Raw genomic sequence first — 17,509 nt, 5'->3', positions numbered from 1 at the left:
TTTGTGTTCATGTAACGTGGGAGCTAGACAGACTGGAATTTACCGTCGCAGCAGCCGGGCCACACACCATCCCTCTGACTTCCTTTCACCAGGGCAAATGGAGTGCACCACCCTGCAGATGTGGGGATTGTTTGTCGCCTTTTGTCTCACAGGTGTTTGCTCGACTGCATACCAGTTCAAGGAAATATTCCCCAGCCGTTTTCCCCACCCGGGTTGAGTTTGAGCTGTGGTTTCTTCATGATGCAGCAGCCGTTGGTTCAGATATCTGGGGGTCTGTTTCTGGTTCCCATTCCAGATAATGACTGAGAATAAACAGTGCGACTCATTAAAATCTCCAGGTCTCTGCCAAAGGTAGTAAAATAAAGGGTAGTTACAGTTCATGGGAAGCCAGGATTTTTTTGTTGCTGCTTTTGAAGTGTAATTTGGTTGTGTGTTGATGTGCAAGCTGTAGATCTTCTATATAAAGCTGGCATTTCTCAATTCATACAGTCTATACCCTTCATGCTACTGCTAATGATGCAGCTCAGGTTTCTCAAGATGTTAAAATATATAAACAAGGAAACACAAACACACACAGTTTGGAACAGAGGTCCTTATTGTCTACTTTTGCCTCCTAGATTCTCGCCGTTGTCTCAACATGAATTAATCAAATGGAAAAAAAACATTCTTGCTCAAGTGATCCTGAAACGTATTTTCAGCCAGCTGGAAATCACACTCTCTGCAGGCTGGCATGAGTTCCTTTGGGTTTGTGTTCTTACACACTGGTTAATCCAAAGATAAACATGTTGTACTGAACATAAGTATTTATACTAAGGCTGCACTATATATCAGATACATCACAATATATGCATATGGTGAAGAAATGCCTGGAGTGCAATTAGGGTTAGCTAATTACTGAAGTATCATATATTGAGGCTGTCTATTTCTTACATAGTGCAACTACTTCGGTAAAACTTTGTTGTTTGGATGAAAATGTGACTTTTTCATGTAGCTGGATAAATGATCAGGAGTCCATGTTTGGTAAGAAACTAAAGAAGAAAGACACTATGCCATTTTTCTTCATTTATTGCAAGTTTTATTGTTGTCTCAGCATTCACAAATATGATCACATGTGTGTTTTTCTAATATTTCGCAAGCCTAATTTTTAGCCATTGAACTTATTCACATTACAGCCACAAACTTTATTGTATTTTAATGGCATTTATAAAACAAAGCAACAAAAAGTAGTGAATATTTATGACGTTCAAGGAAAATTATGCTTTATTTTCAATGAAAATCCAGTTGTTCTGTGAAGGTCTTGGACGTTTATTAGAGAACAAACGGCGTCATGAAGACCAAGGAAGACAGACAGTCGGGGAGAAAGTTAGAAAGGTTTAAAACCTTTTGGTTATAAAAACAAAATTCCAGTTTTGAAGACAGAGTATGACACAACCGCAGACGTATCAAGACTTGACTGTCTGGACATGGAGAACTCTGGAGGAGCTCCACAGCTCAGGTGGAAGAGTCTGTCAACAACGCTGTTAGTTATGGAGGATAAAGCTGCCACTTTCTGAAGTCAGAGTTGAAAGAAAACCATAAATCATTTGCCATAAGACAGCAAACAAGTGGAAGATGGTACTCTGATCAAATCACACACTTGCACTTTTATTTCCCTACATATAAAATAATGCGTGTTGTAGAATATTACAGCCATCTCCCCTGAACATCCTCACTGTGAAACACGGTGGTGGCAGCATCAGGCAGTGGTGATGCTTTAGCAGGAGAAGGGAGGATGAAAGAGAGAGCCTTGAGACTGGAGGAAGTTCACCAAGGAGCAGGACAGTGAGGTGATAGAATGGCCTAGTCAAATCCAGAACTAGATCCAATTAAAACTCTATCTAGATTTAAAAAATGCCTGCAGGTGCTCTGTATCTGACTGAAGAAAAAAGTCTGAATATCTCTGCAAAGCTGGTTAACACGTCCAGAAGACCTGCTGGTGTAATTGCAGCAAAATGAGTTTCCATAAAGCATCAAATCAGAGAATCTCAAAACTGTATCCTTTCCTCTAGCTTTATTTAGTGTTGGTCTAGCACATAATATCACAGTAAATCAGATTCCACCAAGGGGTGTGAATACATTTACAAAGGCCCTTAACCCATGGTGAAATATTTGAGCCATGAGAACAGATTGCAGGTTGCTCTGCGGCTGAAATAATTCGAACAATGGTCTTCCTCGCTTGTGATGAGGGAAAGCCTTTCCCTTTCTTCCAGTGGAAACCCCTCCTTGCCGGAGCTGAACCTTTGTTGCAGCGAGCCACCTTATAGGGGGTAAAAAAACAAAGTGAGAAACTACTTGAGCTCCTTTCCAACAGGAATCTCTTAGCGTCAGATAAAGATCCTTAATTGAATGGAAGAGGAAGTGTAGGAAGTGTAAGTTCAGCAAACCCTGCAGCTCCTGGTTCCTTGCCATCGTGGGACAATATTTATGTTCCTGAAGAGGATGGCGATATCTGCTTCAAAGAGTGTCAGCATACAGAGGGCTAAACCTCTGCTAGGAGGCTGTTTCCTGTCCTACCTGAGCAGCATTAACTGGACCATTCGTGCATGAAAAAGAAATGTGCACTTATTGAATTAATTATGCGTTCATATGAGGCCTGTTTGTCAGATTAAAAGCAACTTTTGAGTAGATATGTATCATATTTTCATTATGCCTACATTTCTTTTCTTATTGGTTTGATGTAATATTCTAATTTTAAATATCATCCACAAGTTGAACATCATCATAATTCACAGAAATATTCTTTCAAACATGCATCTGTGTGTAAGTAACTTGGTGATAAAGTTCCTGGTATTAACAGGCTCTTCAGTAATATTCTAGTTTATTGAATGTGTGTGTGATGTATGACAGTAAAGTCTTTTACAGTCGTAAGCAGCAGGTGGCACTCTCCATCCTCTACTGTCCGTGCTGCTGGTTCTGCAAACATATCAGTTTCTCTGAACGCAGGATGAGTAGTACTCATGTAACTTCTCAGGTATCCTCTTCCTCTGTTTTTTATTTTTTATTTTTAGATTTAGATTTGATAAAAACCTCAGTCTAGTCTTTCTGGGCTAAATTGAGATTATGTTGCACATCATGTTAAACTGCATTCAACTGCAGTTCAGTGTCTGAACTGCTGCAATTGCAAAGATGCAATATTATGTTACATTTCATGTGGCATATTCTGCAACCATTCTGTTGGATAGACTTTTTTTTGTCCTCTATGTAAATTTTATGGACTCAAGATGCTGAAGCTCTGAAAAAATGCTGGGAAAATGTAGCTAAATATAGCAATATTAAACATTTGTTGCAGTATAAATTGCAGCAACAGGACATTTCTGATGAGATTAGTCATATTGATGAGCTTTTTGATATCTTAACTTTGTTTCCATGTATAAGTTCAGGTCAGTGCAGGCAGGCGGCCCGTCTAACCTAAGCCATCCGTCCACTGGGCTCTGTCAGCCCTTTTAGACAGTCCATAGTAATCACTGTCATGATGTGATCCAGCCAGAGAAGATTAAGGCAGAGCAGCAGCCCTCTCCCTAGACGCCATCTTTCCTTACAGGAAGTTATGTCTCCTGTCTCTTGGTCTACGCTATTTCTCCACCCTCTCCTCCTGACCGACTCTGACACATTTAAATCTGGGAATTACGTACTGTGTGGTTTGTTAAACAAGCATTTTGTTGACTCTATGCTATTCGTGCTGCTTACGGTCCGCTACTTCTCATGGTACCTATTACAGTAGTATAAGTTGGCAGTCTTGAATTGAGCGCGATTAAGATTGGGATCGCGTAGCGCTTAGTTCTCCTCCCACAGGCAGAAAATGAATTCCCAGCTGAACTCAGCCCTTGTTTGTCCTCTGCAGTAGATCGGCAAGATTTAATCTTAGCCCAGACTTAAGCTGGGCTTTTTCAACTACATCTTTGTTTCCAAGTATGCGCTTCATCTCAGGGACAATTATGATTTGTTGAATCAGGAAACACACTCCTGCAGATAATACCGCACTGGCATTAGGCTTTTTACAGAAAATTTGACTCACAAGATCAATGCAGTGCCCAGATTAACAGAGATTTTTTGTGCTCTGGCCCACTTAAGTGTGCATTAAATAATATGATTAGTTGTAGCATGAATGCATCAACTTTTCTTCCATGGACTCACACGAAGGCACACATGTTGTGCTGTTCTGGCCCTGGCACCGCCATCGCTCAGAGTTAAACGGGTCTGCCTCTGTAAAAACTTCTGCTCACACTTATTTTTACAAATCAACTTGTTTCTTTAACTATTTTCTCATTTTAGCTCAATTGTTAAGAGTGCTCTGTCACTATTTCAGTCATAAATTATGAATTTTATGCCTTGTATATAGAGGTATGGTTTGTGGAATAGGACGACTGATGACCTCTCACTCATGACCTGCAAATGACCACAAAATTGGACAAAATGGGTCAGCAGGGTGGCGCTCTGGAGATGCTTGACATGCAGAGGGACTGAATCTGTACCTGTCTGGGGAGAAATGTCCCCAGACTGAGCCAGATGGGAGGGGTGTAAAGTATCAGTTGCCACTGACTGACTGAGGCGAGAGAAGTGGATGTTCTTCTGTGAGTTCATAAAGACTGAAGGAGCTGCTCTCTCCGAGTCGTCGTCTGAGGCTCTGAGAGGTGAAATTCAACGGATATTCGGGCAATGATTTCAGAGGCTAGTAGTGATACAGAGGTATGTGCTGCAGCTTTTTCCTTACTTATCAAAGTGTTTTTTAGACATGGGCTGATCAGAGGTTTGTGGCTGATGCTTTTGTGAAGCTTTGATCTGCTGATGCAAATTTTAATAGATCTGATTTCCCTGTTACAGAAATAATAAACCACATTCCAGCCTTCCCGGTGTACAGAATCAATAAGTATTATTGCTACCAGGTGGAGACTTCTCAAAGTGTTTGTTAGGGCAAAATCAGAGTTGTAGACAAAATAATCAGAGTTCACAATTTAAGCAGCTTTTAGCATCTTCCATAAATGAGCAATTAGCAGTCTCTCTGACTGTATACTAGAAAATACAGATTTTCAAAAGGCTTCAAACTAGGAACGGGCAATTATTGGATTGTTTATCATGTCAAAGAAATCCTGTAATAATTATTGTATTAATTAGATTTAATTCTAATTGATAAAGCTTGCAAACCCACCAAAAGGGGAACTGTGGTTGCTAATGGCACTACTACTGTTTGACCTTATAATATCACAAAATATCAAGGCCGAATTTTTAAGTCCCTACTGCCAATATTTTCAAACATGGCAACAAACACAAATTTAAAGCCACAAAGGTTAAAACATTGCTGCAACACATTTAGCCTTCCTGTTATCATCTACAGCTGGTTGTGGGTCTTTTTCATCCTTTGTAAATTCAACAAAAATTCACCAAAGCTGGTGAAATTTGATCTTCATTGGCAGATGGATCTTTTTTTTTTTTTACCTGAAAATGTCCGGTAGAGAACAACCAAAACTGCAAAAGTACAAATTGTTGAAGAAGCCCAGTGACCAGTGACCAATCATGTCGAACTGTGTTGTATCGGTCTGAATAATTAGCTGACCCACCTTGCTTGCTCTTTGAAATAACTGCCTGTAAATGTATGTTTGTATTAAATGAATGCATGTAGCAGACGTTAGCTTATTCTCATTACTCTGTAGATATCATTCTACCCTTTTTGTCATTTATTATGAAAATAGATCTTCTATCTAGGGAAAAGTTTATCGCGTTATCTACGGTTTTGGTAGTCATCATTCGCCTGAGATGCAGAGCTGTGGGATAGTGTTTTGAAGAGGGGTTATTTTTGTCCTCTCCATCTCCCGCTCTGTGTGCCGAGCCAGCTTCACACAGAGCGCTGCTCTTACTATCCAAACAACCACAGCATTCACACAGAGCGCACATGGCTCACTTCACCACCTGCTGCTGGCCTCATCACAAGGGGAGCCTCACTGCTATTCACAGGCTGGAGGAAAACACACAGGCTTCTGTTTTTGTTATGGAATCGTGTTAAAAGGGACAGTTAAAAAAAAGTATTCATTAGGGCTGGGCAATCAATCAATTTCATCAATTAATTCATATAAATTTTTGGAAAATCTGTTTTTCTTCTGTTGAGCATCTTGTGAGCTTTACACATTTAACAGATAAGGAAATACAAAATTATTTAACACATCAGAATCAAGTTATTTTCATGTGTATTTTGAATGTGTCTACAGGGTGGGACATAAGTTTCTATACATAGAAAAAAAAAAACATTTTATATCAGACAACCGTTCTTATTTTTGTGGGACTCTGTGTAATCGCTGCATGTCTTGGGCCACTTTGTGGTTGATCTGCAACATTTCCAGTTTTCTGAAACTTGCAAATAAGTTTTGCAACAGTGTCGTGTGTGATGCTCATTCCATGTTTTCTGTTAAAGTTTTATGCAACCATGTGACTGCTTCCTGATCCAGCCATCAGTACAATTTGAATTCTTTACTCTTTTGTCAAACACATCTTTTTGGGTATCTGAAATATAAAAGAAATATACATTTTACATTCTCCTATGTATGGAAACTTATGGCCCACCCTGTATTTTGAAAGAACAACACAGACTCAGATGAAAATGTCAGGATTTGTGATGGCTATCTGAGCTTTTTTCTCACTAAAATTACTTTTGTTTTGTCATTTTAAGACATTCTTGTGGAAATTTGTCTTTATTCTGTTAATATTATGGTTCTATTCTCATATTTAAGCAAATATTGTCATAGCTGGGTCCTAATACTCCATTGAACAACAGAGGGGATGCTTGAAGTAAATGCCACATTTATTTAAAAAATGAAATAAGAATATTTGCTGTAATTCCTTTTTTTTTTTTTTTTTTTTTTAAAAGAGAAGGTCAGAAACGGATCAGATATGGAAAAATCTGAGATTTTATTTTTAATTCCTGTCATCCAGCCCTAATATGTACAAAATGTCATTCATCTATAATTTGTTCACACTCCCACACTGCACTCCTTTACAGTCATGTAATTTTTTGTGCCAACAGCTGTAAATGCTGCCAAAACAAATGATTTGGGTAATTACTGCAGCTGGGTTTATGAACGATTTTGTTGAATGCATTTCCTCCCAGGCTGAAATATGCTTTCATCACAGCAGATCAATAGCGACATGCTATACAGTTTCTTTATGACTTCTGGCAGCTTCTGATTGCGTTTCCCATGTCGCATAGGGAGCAGCTGAAGAAGGCTTTCCCCCAGAGAGCCGTGTTTAATGTAACAAATCATCATCAATCAGTCCTGTGTCAGCCAAACGCACGACCGCGTTCCAAGACTAACAAAGCAGCGTATTCAGCCGCGCAACTTGTTTATGTTCTGCTGGGTTTCATGTCCTTCGATTGTTTCTCTGGGGCTGCAGGGCTTCGCCTTCAAGGTTTGAGCCCCAGCAGAAGGCGCTTCTGTTTGACAAACTTCAGCTTATTCTTCTTACATTGGTGTCTTTCTAAAGAGTTGGCTACAAAATCTATTATCATCTCATTAATTGAGCAGCAACCTATCACTTACCTCTGCAGCAGCTTATTAAATTTGATTAAAATGATTACCTTTATTTTCACAAACTGTTTATACAACAGAAGGATTGCTCAGATTGCTACTTTGCCATCTCTTATTTCATATAACAAACAAGGCAATCCAGGCCAGATGGAGCATTTGGAGTTTATGAAAGACCTTTCAGTTGCTTCTGATTATATTCATAACCCTTGAACTTTTTCTTCTTCACAAGCTGAGACTAAAAATGATCACTGTTTGGATTTTATGCAATTGAAACTACAAAAAGTGGTGCGTAACTAGAGAATGGAAAGAAAACGATGCATAGTTGTTTGTTTTGTTTTTTTGATGGTTTTTACAAATAAAAATCGGAAATGTGGAGTGTGCGCTTGTTTTCAGCTCACCTGAATTATTATTTTGTAAAATCAGCCTTTTTTTTTTTAGCAATGATAGCGTCAAGTTGTTTTTTTATTACCACTTGTGCAAAGATGGCAGAGTGAAATCTGTTTACTAAATGGATAATCTTCAAAGGCAACTGGTTGCTGAGAATTTGATTTAAAGGTATAAGAGTGAAAAGGCTAAAAACAAATGCACACCACACTTTTCAGATTTAAAAACAAATGCAATTTCCTCTCTACTTCCCAACATCTATGAAGTCTGTGTGAATCGATTACTTAAAATCCCAGTAAATAACTGAAATTTGTGGTTGCAATGTGACAGAAAGAGAAACAGTTTGAAGGGTGTTGAACGGTTTTGCAAGACGCTGTACAAACGTCTGTGTTGAAGCTCGAAAACATCTTAAGTGCATTTTTATCAGCATTACAGGAAATGCCAAAGAAGCCGCTGCTGAAGTAAGATATGTCACTGCCAAGGCCCAATGTTTTCGTCCACATACCATTGTTTCATTTTCTCTTTTTATTTTTTTATTTATGGCTGGGAGGGGGAAAAAATGGAGACATGTTTTTAAATAATGTGGGGAAGTCTTTAAAGCATTTCTGAGTAATGTGAGGAAGTGTTTAAAGTATTTTTAAAGTAATGTTAGGAAGTCTTTAAGGCCAAATGGACTTAAACTGACTGACAGTATTAAAAAAAAGATGATTTGTCATAAGCCGGTTCTGCAGCTGCGGCGTTTCAAAGGAACTGTCATGTGTTTTGCTTCTGGACCTGATTTCATGTTAAAGCTGAACCCAGTGCAACTGTGGTATCACCTGGACTGGAGTTTATTCAGCTTTCTGTTGAAGAAAGCCTCAGATGAATCAACACTCAGCCACTTATAGAAACACTAATTGGTTCAGAGCTCAGATGAGACGTTTCCTTAAGGGACATTCTCTGGATGTGAGGAATTAGTTCACTCCATGTTCTTCTAAGTTTCTGTTCATTTTATTGCCTCACATTTTTATAGATTACAAGGCACATGAGCAAAGCTACAGAATAAAAAAGTGTTGATTTCCTGTCAAAACCTTTATTTGCACTGATGTGTTTCCACTGTAATGCTGCAGGATGTGAGGACCACTTTTTTTATTTTTTGCACACTGCTAAGCATGTTCATTTTTCTCCCTGATGCCTTTGGTTCTGTCGTTTCGTGGTTGAGATTTTGAGTCGGCATGTAATTTATTTATTTATAAATATTTTGAGGACATGAGTGAGTGTAGGCTCATGGCCTGGTTGGTTGAGTTTGGGAGGAAAATGTGCCCTGTTGCCTAACTTTAACTTTGAAGTGTACTTGCTGTACAAATGGTGTTGTTGCAGTAGAATAAATCCTCCAGCCGCTCACCGTAATGCCTGTCTCAGTAACCCGATCGGGTTTGGGGTCATGTTCAGGAATGCCACTGAAAGAAAGCAGAAAGGAAAAGCACAGACCCAACTCTTTTAAGGTCCTGCACCAATCAGAGTTTCTGATCTGTTTTCAATTGATCCTTGACCAATTTTAGCCAATTCCAATTTCCTCTAGAGCCACTTATAGCAGAAATAAATATGTAATTCCATTTTCTTGGTGTAATTGAAAATCTACCTGTTTCCCCTGCACAATTAACTCAAACTATTTCAAACAGAATTATACAGGATTCTAACTCCAGTCCTGAGGAGTAAACCAAACACAGCATAGGTTCATTTTTAGTGGTGGGGAATTGAAATAATTGAAAAGAAAGAATACGCCGGTCAGTTGTGATCAGGATCGTCATTTTAATATTATTGCATTTGCAAAAAATACTTTTTCCTTGCTAGTTACTTTGTGCTTCCTCTGGTTTCGTTTTTTAAACATTTCACTATTGAAAACAACCAACTTAATCTTCTACACTCAGTAACAAGTTTCAAAGTGAAAAGCAAACTAACTACTGATGCACTCGGTTCCCACCTCTAGTCAGCTGTTTTTTTTCTTTGTCTATCTAAAGTTTTAGGTCAGTTATCATAACTCTTCAGTCGTCCTAAGCAAGACGTCATGTGGCTCTTTATGCCTATAATGTTTTGGGGGGTTTAATTAAACCAACCACATCTTTCTTGGTAGAACGTAAAGACGAGTTTCTCATCACGTTAAATGTTTACGATGAATAAGTGCAACAGATTGTGAATTGTCATCCAGACTTGAGGATAACAGGAGGAAGCAAAAGAAATCCTCTTCATTATTTTGTCGTCTCTGGTTCTGTTCTGTGTTCGGCCTCTGAATGATGACATGGAGCTGATCAATGCTGCCGATCGGTTCCCGGGGCCCCGATTGGCTCAGTGGAGCTGAAGGACGTCGTGTCCTCTCTGTAAGCGCTGGAGCTGAAGCTCTGACTGCCGGCTGGAGTCTGAATGAAGAGCAGCGACTGTGCAGCAGAGAGGAGCTTTTGCTTTCAGGTTGCAGGTCCAACAGGTGAGCGGCTGCAACGGAGGAGGAGATGCTCTGCATGCACCGGTGACGAAGGAAGGGACTTTATAATCCAGCTGTCACTACGGGACCGATTAATGCTTTTAATGGCTTTAGTAATGGGAAGAGTTGTGATTGTTAGACTCCCCAGCTGATGTTGCTGGGAGACTCTTTGCTTAGTTGGGTTTGCAGCTTCTCAGCGTCATATTTAAGCTAAAAACAGGAAGCTGTCGGGTTAAAGCTGTGTGACTGACCGTCTCTGTGGTGTATGTGGGTCACAGACCCTCCCTATTGCTCATCGATTAGTGATTTGGTGATCGCTCAGGAAGGCAAGTCGATTTCTCTACTGCCCTCCAGCTACAAATCTTCATACATGTGAATCTCTGAACTCTTTTACCAGAAAATCATGATGGATTCCCAGTTTAAAATGTCCAAAACTTTGGCAGTGGACTAGTTTTTTTGTGTGCCAGTATTCATTTAAAACATTCATTGGATGGAAATGTGAGTGGATTAACTTTCCATAAAACATTCAGTGACTTTTTGCGTTATGTAACTGCAGCTGGGACTCAATTATTTCTGTCACCAACGTTGCCCGAATGGGTGGAAATCGGTGTTTAAAGACTGAATGGTTCGCTGTGCAGAAATTTTAAAAAAACATACACAGCCGACCTCAAAATGCCTGCATTGATTCAGTAAAGCAAACAGTGGATCCATGTAAGCTTCAGCCATACCATCTGTCTGTTATAGGGTTAGGATTAACCCTAACAGTTCCAGTTTTTCATTTCTATAACCTGTTATTTCATTACTGTCTTCTTCCATCTTCCTCGATCCTTCCACCTCACTGCTCATATCTCTTGAACCGTGTGCGCCTAATTTTCCCTCTTTGGACCCTCCTTTCCAATATCCTTCCTGGATATCTTCTCCACCTGTTCCCTCTGTTGTGACTGGAGATTGCAGGGTGCAGTGTAGCTCCCATTGCGATGGAGGACAGTGACCACGAGCCCTCCTCTTCCTCAGACGAGCAGGACTCCTGCCCGTCATCGCCCAATCAGATCAGGCACCACAATGCTGCACAGGTACAGCAGGGAAGCTTTCTGAGGGTCACGCTTTAGAGTAGCCTAGTCAAAGTCTGCGCTTAAATCGGATTTATAGTGTATGGTATGACCTTCACCAGGCCATTCACATTCATATTTATCTAAAACAGATTTGCATATAAAAAAAAACATGTTTTCCTCCACAGTGATGTTAAAAACTCATTGGCAGTTATTACAATCAGAGTTTAGTACGGACAAGAATAAACTTGAGGAGTCCATATAACCTTCAAATGAACAGTAATATTTTACTCAATTTAGTTTGTACCAGTGAAGGCTTTTCTTGCCAAAACCTAGACAACCAGAAATATCTTCTTAAATAACCAGTTTGGCATTAAATGTTGGTTTTAATTTCTCTTCAGATCTCTTTGTTTTTGCCGTCTTTGTGAATCAACATAAACATAAAAATTACTCCATCTCTAAAACCATGTGCCTTCTTGGATCTCTGCACCTTTCCCTCTACTTTTGGCACCATTTCCTCCCGGTACCTCTTTTTTTCCCCCCCATTTGTTTCTCTCCTCCTCACCCATCCACTCCGGCCTCGGTGTGTCTCCAGCATTTGAGCCATTCAGACGACTCCGAAGTGGAGAACATAATGCACGACCCTCCGCATCACAGAGGGAACGGCCAAAACCACGAAGCTCACGATGCATACGGCCAAGACCGGCCTGTCACCCCGTCTCGTTTGCAGCCCCCCGCGGCGGGTCGAGCCCAGTCAGATTCAGGTTCAGATACCAGCTTGTCGCAGAGCAGAAGTGTGGAGTTTGACTTGCCGTCTCCCATCAGCCCCAACAGGCCGAGGAGCCCCTGGGCTCTGTTTGATCCATACAGCACTAATGAGGTACCTACGAGCAGACTGAGTAAACGACGGAGGATAACTAACCCGTACGGCTAGCTGTGCTGTAAAGGCTGCAGGCTTTGACGTGTTGATGCAGACAGTTGTTTTAAAATCAGTCTGCCGCTGTATCTGAAGAACAAGCTGGCTGTTGTACCCTGAAGTCACACGTTAATCTAAAATAATCTAAATTTAACTGAATTAGTTTACATATGGTGTTTATAAAAATCATCTAGTGCTGTTGGCATGTACAAAGGATATAATAGTTGGACAAATAAAATACATTTCAGTATATCTGATGCTGTGTTCACGTACGACATTAGTTGTGTCCCAACACTCAGCCCTGAGGAACCCCAGGAGTCATGATTCAAAATCAATAACCTGCCATGTGTTTCTTGAACAGCTTTTTATCCTTTCAGCCTCTCTCCTCCAAACAACATTTTTTTTCTGAATTATTAAGAAGAATATAGCAAAAGATTGCTTTTTTTCTTTAGCTCATCATACTGTCACAGCTGTTGGACTTTTTGATCTTAAACAATCATGCCTATATTGCCTAAATATTAAAAACATTAAGATGTTTTTAATATTTTTCTAGACTAATAATAAACTGCTTTTGCAGTTTTCTCTCAGTTTTGAGGTTTTTACACAATCCTGATTGAGTTTTCCGTCTGTGTTTACTTTTAGGACCCAGACAAGGAATATGTGGGCTTTGCAACATTGCCAAACCAGGTGCACCGCAAATCTGTGAAGAAAGGGTTTGACTTCACCCTCATGGTGGCTGGTAAATCCCGTATTTACACTCTTCTAGACATTCGATCCTAAGCCCACCTTTGACTGTGAAGCGCCTGCTAATCACAGCGTTTCGAGCCTCGCTGATTTGGTCTCTGTTGTTCTTTGTTTGAAGGCGAGTCTGGCCTGGGAAAGTCCACCCTGGTCAACAGCCTGTTTCTCACAGATTTGTACAAAGATAGGAAGCTGCTTAATGCTGAAGGTGAGTGAGCTGCAGCTTTGACCTCTGCGACATTTGTTTTGATACGGCTGATATTTGAACTCTTTCCTCAGAGAGAATCACACAGACGGTCGAAATCACCAAACACACTGTGGACATAGAGGAGAAAGGTGTGAAACTGAAGCTCACCATCGTGGACACCCCTGGATTTGGTGACGCTGTCAACAACACTGAATGGTACATTTAGACTCTGTTTGGTAAGTAAAGGGATTAAAACCTCTTGTGCGCTCACTGGTCATCTCTTTGGGTTTCAGCTGGAAGTCGGTGGCCGACTACATCGACCAGCAGTTCGAGCAGTACTTCAGGGACGAGAGCGGCCTCAACCGCAAGAACATCCAGGACAACCGCGTTCACTGCTGCCTTTACTTCATTTCACCCTTCGGCCATGGGTATGAGGACGCTGCTGGTCCCTGTAGTTGGCCTGCTTAATGTTTGTTTTTTCTTTTCCTAGGGAACACTAACATTCTCCTAATGCAGTTCAACATGTTTATGTGACAGGCAGAAACCAAACCAGGCTTGTTTACATTAAAAATTAAATCTAGAGTTCTTCAGGGTTCCTCCATAGTTCTGAAAAGTGTTGGACTCAGTATAAGCATTTTGAAATTCTCGTAATGCTGGCTTTTAATTGGTAGCTGACATGATGGTTTTATCCACCCATCTGTTGACCCGTTGGTTCCTTTGATCATCAGCATCCGTTTGTCCATCCAGACTGATAACCTGTGGAAAAAATCAAGCTCTTCTTCTTTCTCCCAGAGCTCCCAATGCTAACTACCATTCAGTCAAAAACAACCAATCAGAGCCAGGAGGAGGGCCTTAGCGCTGTCAATCACCCCCCACCTCACTCTCTATGCTACAGTTAACCACAAAGGAGCCTTGCTCAGGGTAGTTACCATGGCCACCGATGACACTGGATGAACAGTTTTCCTTTAATGACGCATTGAGCAACGCGTACACAAGGGTCATTGACAGCTCTAAGACCTTCCTCCTGGCTCTGAATGGTTGGGTTTTTTTCGAAACAGGTTTTTTTGGCTCTAGTGACCTTTATTTGAAAGTGCTATTGCAGTAAAGTAGGGTAATGAGAGCGAGAGACATGCAGCAGGTTGGGGCTCGAACCTGCGATGGCCTCGTCGAGGCCCAAGGCCTCCTTATGTGGGTTGTGCTTAACCCCTGCGCCACCACAGCGCCCCCTCTGATTGGTTGTTTTTGACCAGAAGCAGTGCATTTCTTCAGATGGGAATAGTGACACTGAACCAGATGATGCAGCCTCTCAGACGCCTTCAGGAGACGTCAGATCCTGTGTGGTGCTTTCACATCGATGAGCTGCTTCTGCTGATTCGGTGCTTTGAATCACATTTGTTGGCTCTCACTGTTCCACTTCGCTGTGCTTCTCATTGATCAGACCTCTAATAAAACAATCCTTTGGGGCTTTACAGAGTTAAAGGTGTGGAGAAAGGTTTCCCTCTGCTGGTCAGTGACAGCAATTACTTATCAGATGCCACTCCACCTGCCTGCTTAATGCAGTTAATGTCTATTCATACTAAACAATGTGTTTATCAGACTTATAAAATATAAATGTATATACTTCGGTGCACTTTTAGAGGGAACTGCTTTTCCACCAGAATAGATGGACGTTACAGGCATCGTCTATAGCAGGAAATCATCCTGAAGTTGTTTCTGCTCCTTCCAGCCTTCGGCCCCTGGATGTCGAATTCATGAAGGCTCTGCATGAGAAGGTCAACATCGTACCCATTCTGGCCAAAGCCGATACGCTCACCCCGAGCGAGGTCAAGAAAAAGAAAATCAAGGCAAGACCATCATCAGTAGATCTGAATACCGATGGTGAAATTACGAGAAGTCATCCTGGTGTTTTTATCTATAGCGATGCCTAAATCCTTACATGTTGTCCCCGTAGATGAGAGAGGAGATCGAGCAGTATGGCATCAAGATCTATCAGTTCCCGGACTGCGACTCCGATGAAGATGAAGAGTTTAAGCAACAAGACCTTGAGCTGAAGGTGAGAGCCAAACCTGGGAGCAAAAAAACCTGCCGAGTTATAAACAATCTGCACTCTAACTGTGAGTATTTTTTATTTTTTTTAAGGAGAGCATCCCTTTTGCAGTAATTGGCAGCAACACAGTGGTGGAGGCCAAAGGGAAGAGGGTGAGGGGCCGCCTCTACCCCTGGGGCATCGTAGAAGGTAATTCACAAACTAAAGTGATTTCTAGTGACAAACATGTGACTTATAGAGAAGTTGAGCGCGATGGTTCCTGTGTTTCAGTGGAAAACGCCGCCCACTGTGACTTCATCAAGCTGAGGAACATGCTGGTCCGCACACACATGCAGGACCTGAAGGACGTGACCCGGGAGACTCACTACGAGAACTACAGAGCTCAGTGCATCCAGAGCATGACCCGCATGGTGGTCAAGGAACGCAACCGCAAGTACGCTCACTGAGCACTGTCAGCGACGACGCTGCAGGGCGTGGCGAATAAAAACCAACACACATCTCTCTCTCTGCAGTAAGCTGACCAGGGAGAGCGGCACAGACTTCCCCATCCCCACCGGCCCCGGAGCGTCGGAGAGCGAGAAGGAAAAGCTCATCCGAGAGAAAGACGAGGAGGTACGGACCGCCGGCCACGAGCCGGAGTCGCATCCCGACCCAGAGCACGAGTCTCAGCATGGCTCTGAGCACCATGAGTCCCCAGACCTCCAGGCCAGCAGAGGAACAAGCTCAGATCTGAAAGCTGACCAAGCCCTCTGATGACCATTAGCTCACATAACGTCTTTATCTTCTGAGCCAAGACTGAAGGAGATTTTTATGCAGATATTTCAGGAGGAAAATAGTCACAAAATGGCCGTTGAGTTACAGACAGAGGAACTAAAAAGCTCAGAACTATTTAATCATCAGAATAAAATGTTCAGAAAAATAATACACGTTACACCATGAATACCCTATATATGTTGATTTTTGGATGGATTCATGTTTCAGGATGGTTCTGGCCACAAGTTTACATACACTCATCACTATGGAATTAATCTGGGGTTTTTATTTAAATCATTACTTTTACATGGTGGATTTATAATGAAATGAAGAATAAGAAACAATTTGAAATTACACACACAAGCTCAAATTTATACTTACACCTCCACTAGTATTTGATTAGATGTTTCCTCGCAGGTTGCGGGGAAATTGAACAGTTTTTGTTGCCGTCGTCGAGCTTCTAGTATCACTGCCTGAGTCTGTTTGTTTGTTTTTATTTTTATTCTAGGATTAAAAAGGAAAGGTCAAATGAATAATAATAAATCCTGATGTTGAGGGTACAAACCTCACGACAAACGAGATCAATCTCAGTTTATTATTAGTCAAGTCTGGATTATTTATTGAGTAAAACTGATAAATTCACTTTTAAGAGTGAAGTAAAGCACCAGTTACAATACAATAGCAAACAATATTTCTTAATAAATGTATCTGTTATTAAAGATGTCTTCAATACAATGTTCCTAACATTTCAGTTCCTGAAAACCAAATATTTTATGTTTGACCTTCATGCGGTGGTGAATATTACAGCAGATAATGTGTAAATAATAATGTTTCTTTATCCCTCTCCTTCCTCCGTTTAACCCTGAGAAATCTATTTATCCATGGAAATAAAGACACATTTTTTCCTCATTTCTTTTTTATTTCCTTATGAAAGGCATGTTTTATAAGAACATAACTGCAGACTCGCTGCAGCTCACATTAATATCATCGTCACATCAACACTCCTGTTGGGAAACCAGGCGGAGGCGCCGCCGCCTCCTCTCATCCCGTCCCAGATCACGTGATCCCCGCCGATCACGTGATCTTCCCGGTGTTATCGATTACTTGTGTGTGCAGTCATGCAGATGAAGCTGACATGCTCCTCCTCCTCCTCTCTCCTCACAGCTGCGGCGGATGCAGGAGATGCTGCAGCGGTACCAGGATCACTTGATCACCCAGAAGGACGGATGTTAACGAAAGACTCGGCATGTTTTAAAAAAAAAAAAAAAAAAAAAACAGAGAGAGAGAGAAAACACCCAGACGTCCTTCATCCCTCACCTTGAACACTGAGATCCTGGGTGTGTGTGTGTGTGTGTGTCTCCTCTCAGCTCATCAAGCATGCGACTCACCAGCCAGGTGAGGAGACGGTAAGACCTCAGAGA

General features: G+C 41.2%; 1 protein-coding gene across 3 annotated transcripts in view; it reads left to right on the top strand.

Moving 5' to 3' along the window:
• Positions 1–17,340, top strand: part of septin4b (septin 4b) — a 39,919-nt gene extending 22,579 nt beyond the window's left edge. For 2 of the 3 annotated variants that reach the window (XM_027999279.1, XM_027999281.1), the window contains 10 exons: positions 13,003–13,099; positions 13,223–13,309; positions 13,381–13,504; positions 13,582–13,716; positions 15,015–15,132; positions 15,240–15,341; positions 15,428–15,524; positions 15,606–15,768; positions 15,848–15,947; positions 17,253–17,340. In XM_027999279.1, coding sequence (XP_027855080.1) covers positions 13,003–13,099; positions 13,223–13,309; positions 13,381–13,504; positions 13,582–13,716; positions 15,015–15,132; positions 15,240–15,341; positions 15,428–15,524; positions 15,606–15,768; positions 15,848–15,947; positions 17,253–17,321 — 1,092 coding nt within the window. In that variant the 3' untranslated portion in view covers positions 17,322–17,340. Of the gene's footprint in view, positions 1–4,600; positions 4,726–13,002; positions 13,100–13,222; positions 13,310–13,380; positions 13,505–13,581; positions 13,717–15,014; positions 15,133–15,239; positions 15,342–15,427; positions 15,525–15,605; positions 15,769–15,847; positions 15,948–17,252 lie in introns of those variants that run through there. The other variant, XM_027999280.1, reaches the window with a different exon arrangement.
• Positions 17,341–17,509: the final 169 nt, after the last annotated feature.

This window comes from Xiphophorus couchianus, chromosome 18, assembly GCF_001444195.1.
Source record: "Xiphophorus couchianus chromosome 18, X_couchianus-1.0, whole genome shotgun sequence".
NCBI lineage: Eukaryota > Metazoa > Chordata > Actinopteri > Cyprinodontiformes > Poeciliidae > Xiphophorus > Xiphophorus couchianus.
Note: the sequence above shows the minus strand (reverse complement) of the source record. Positions and strands in the feature narration are given on the sequence as shown.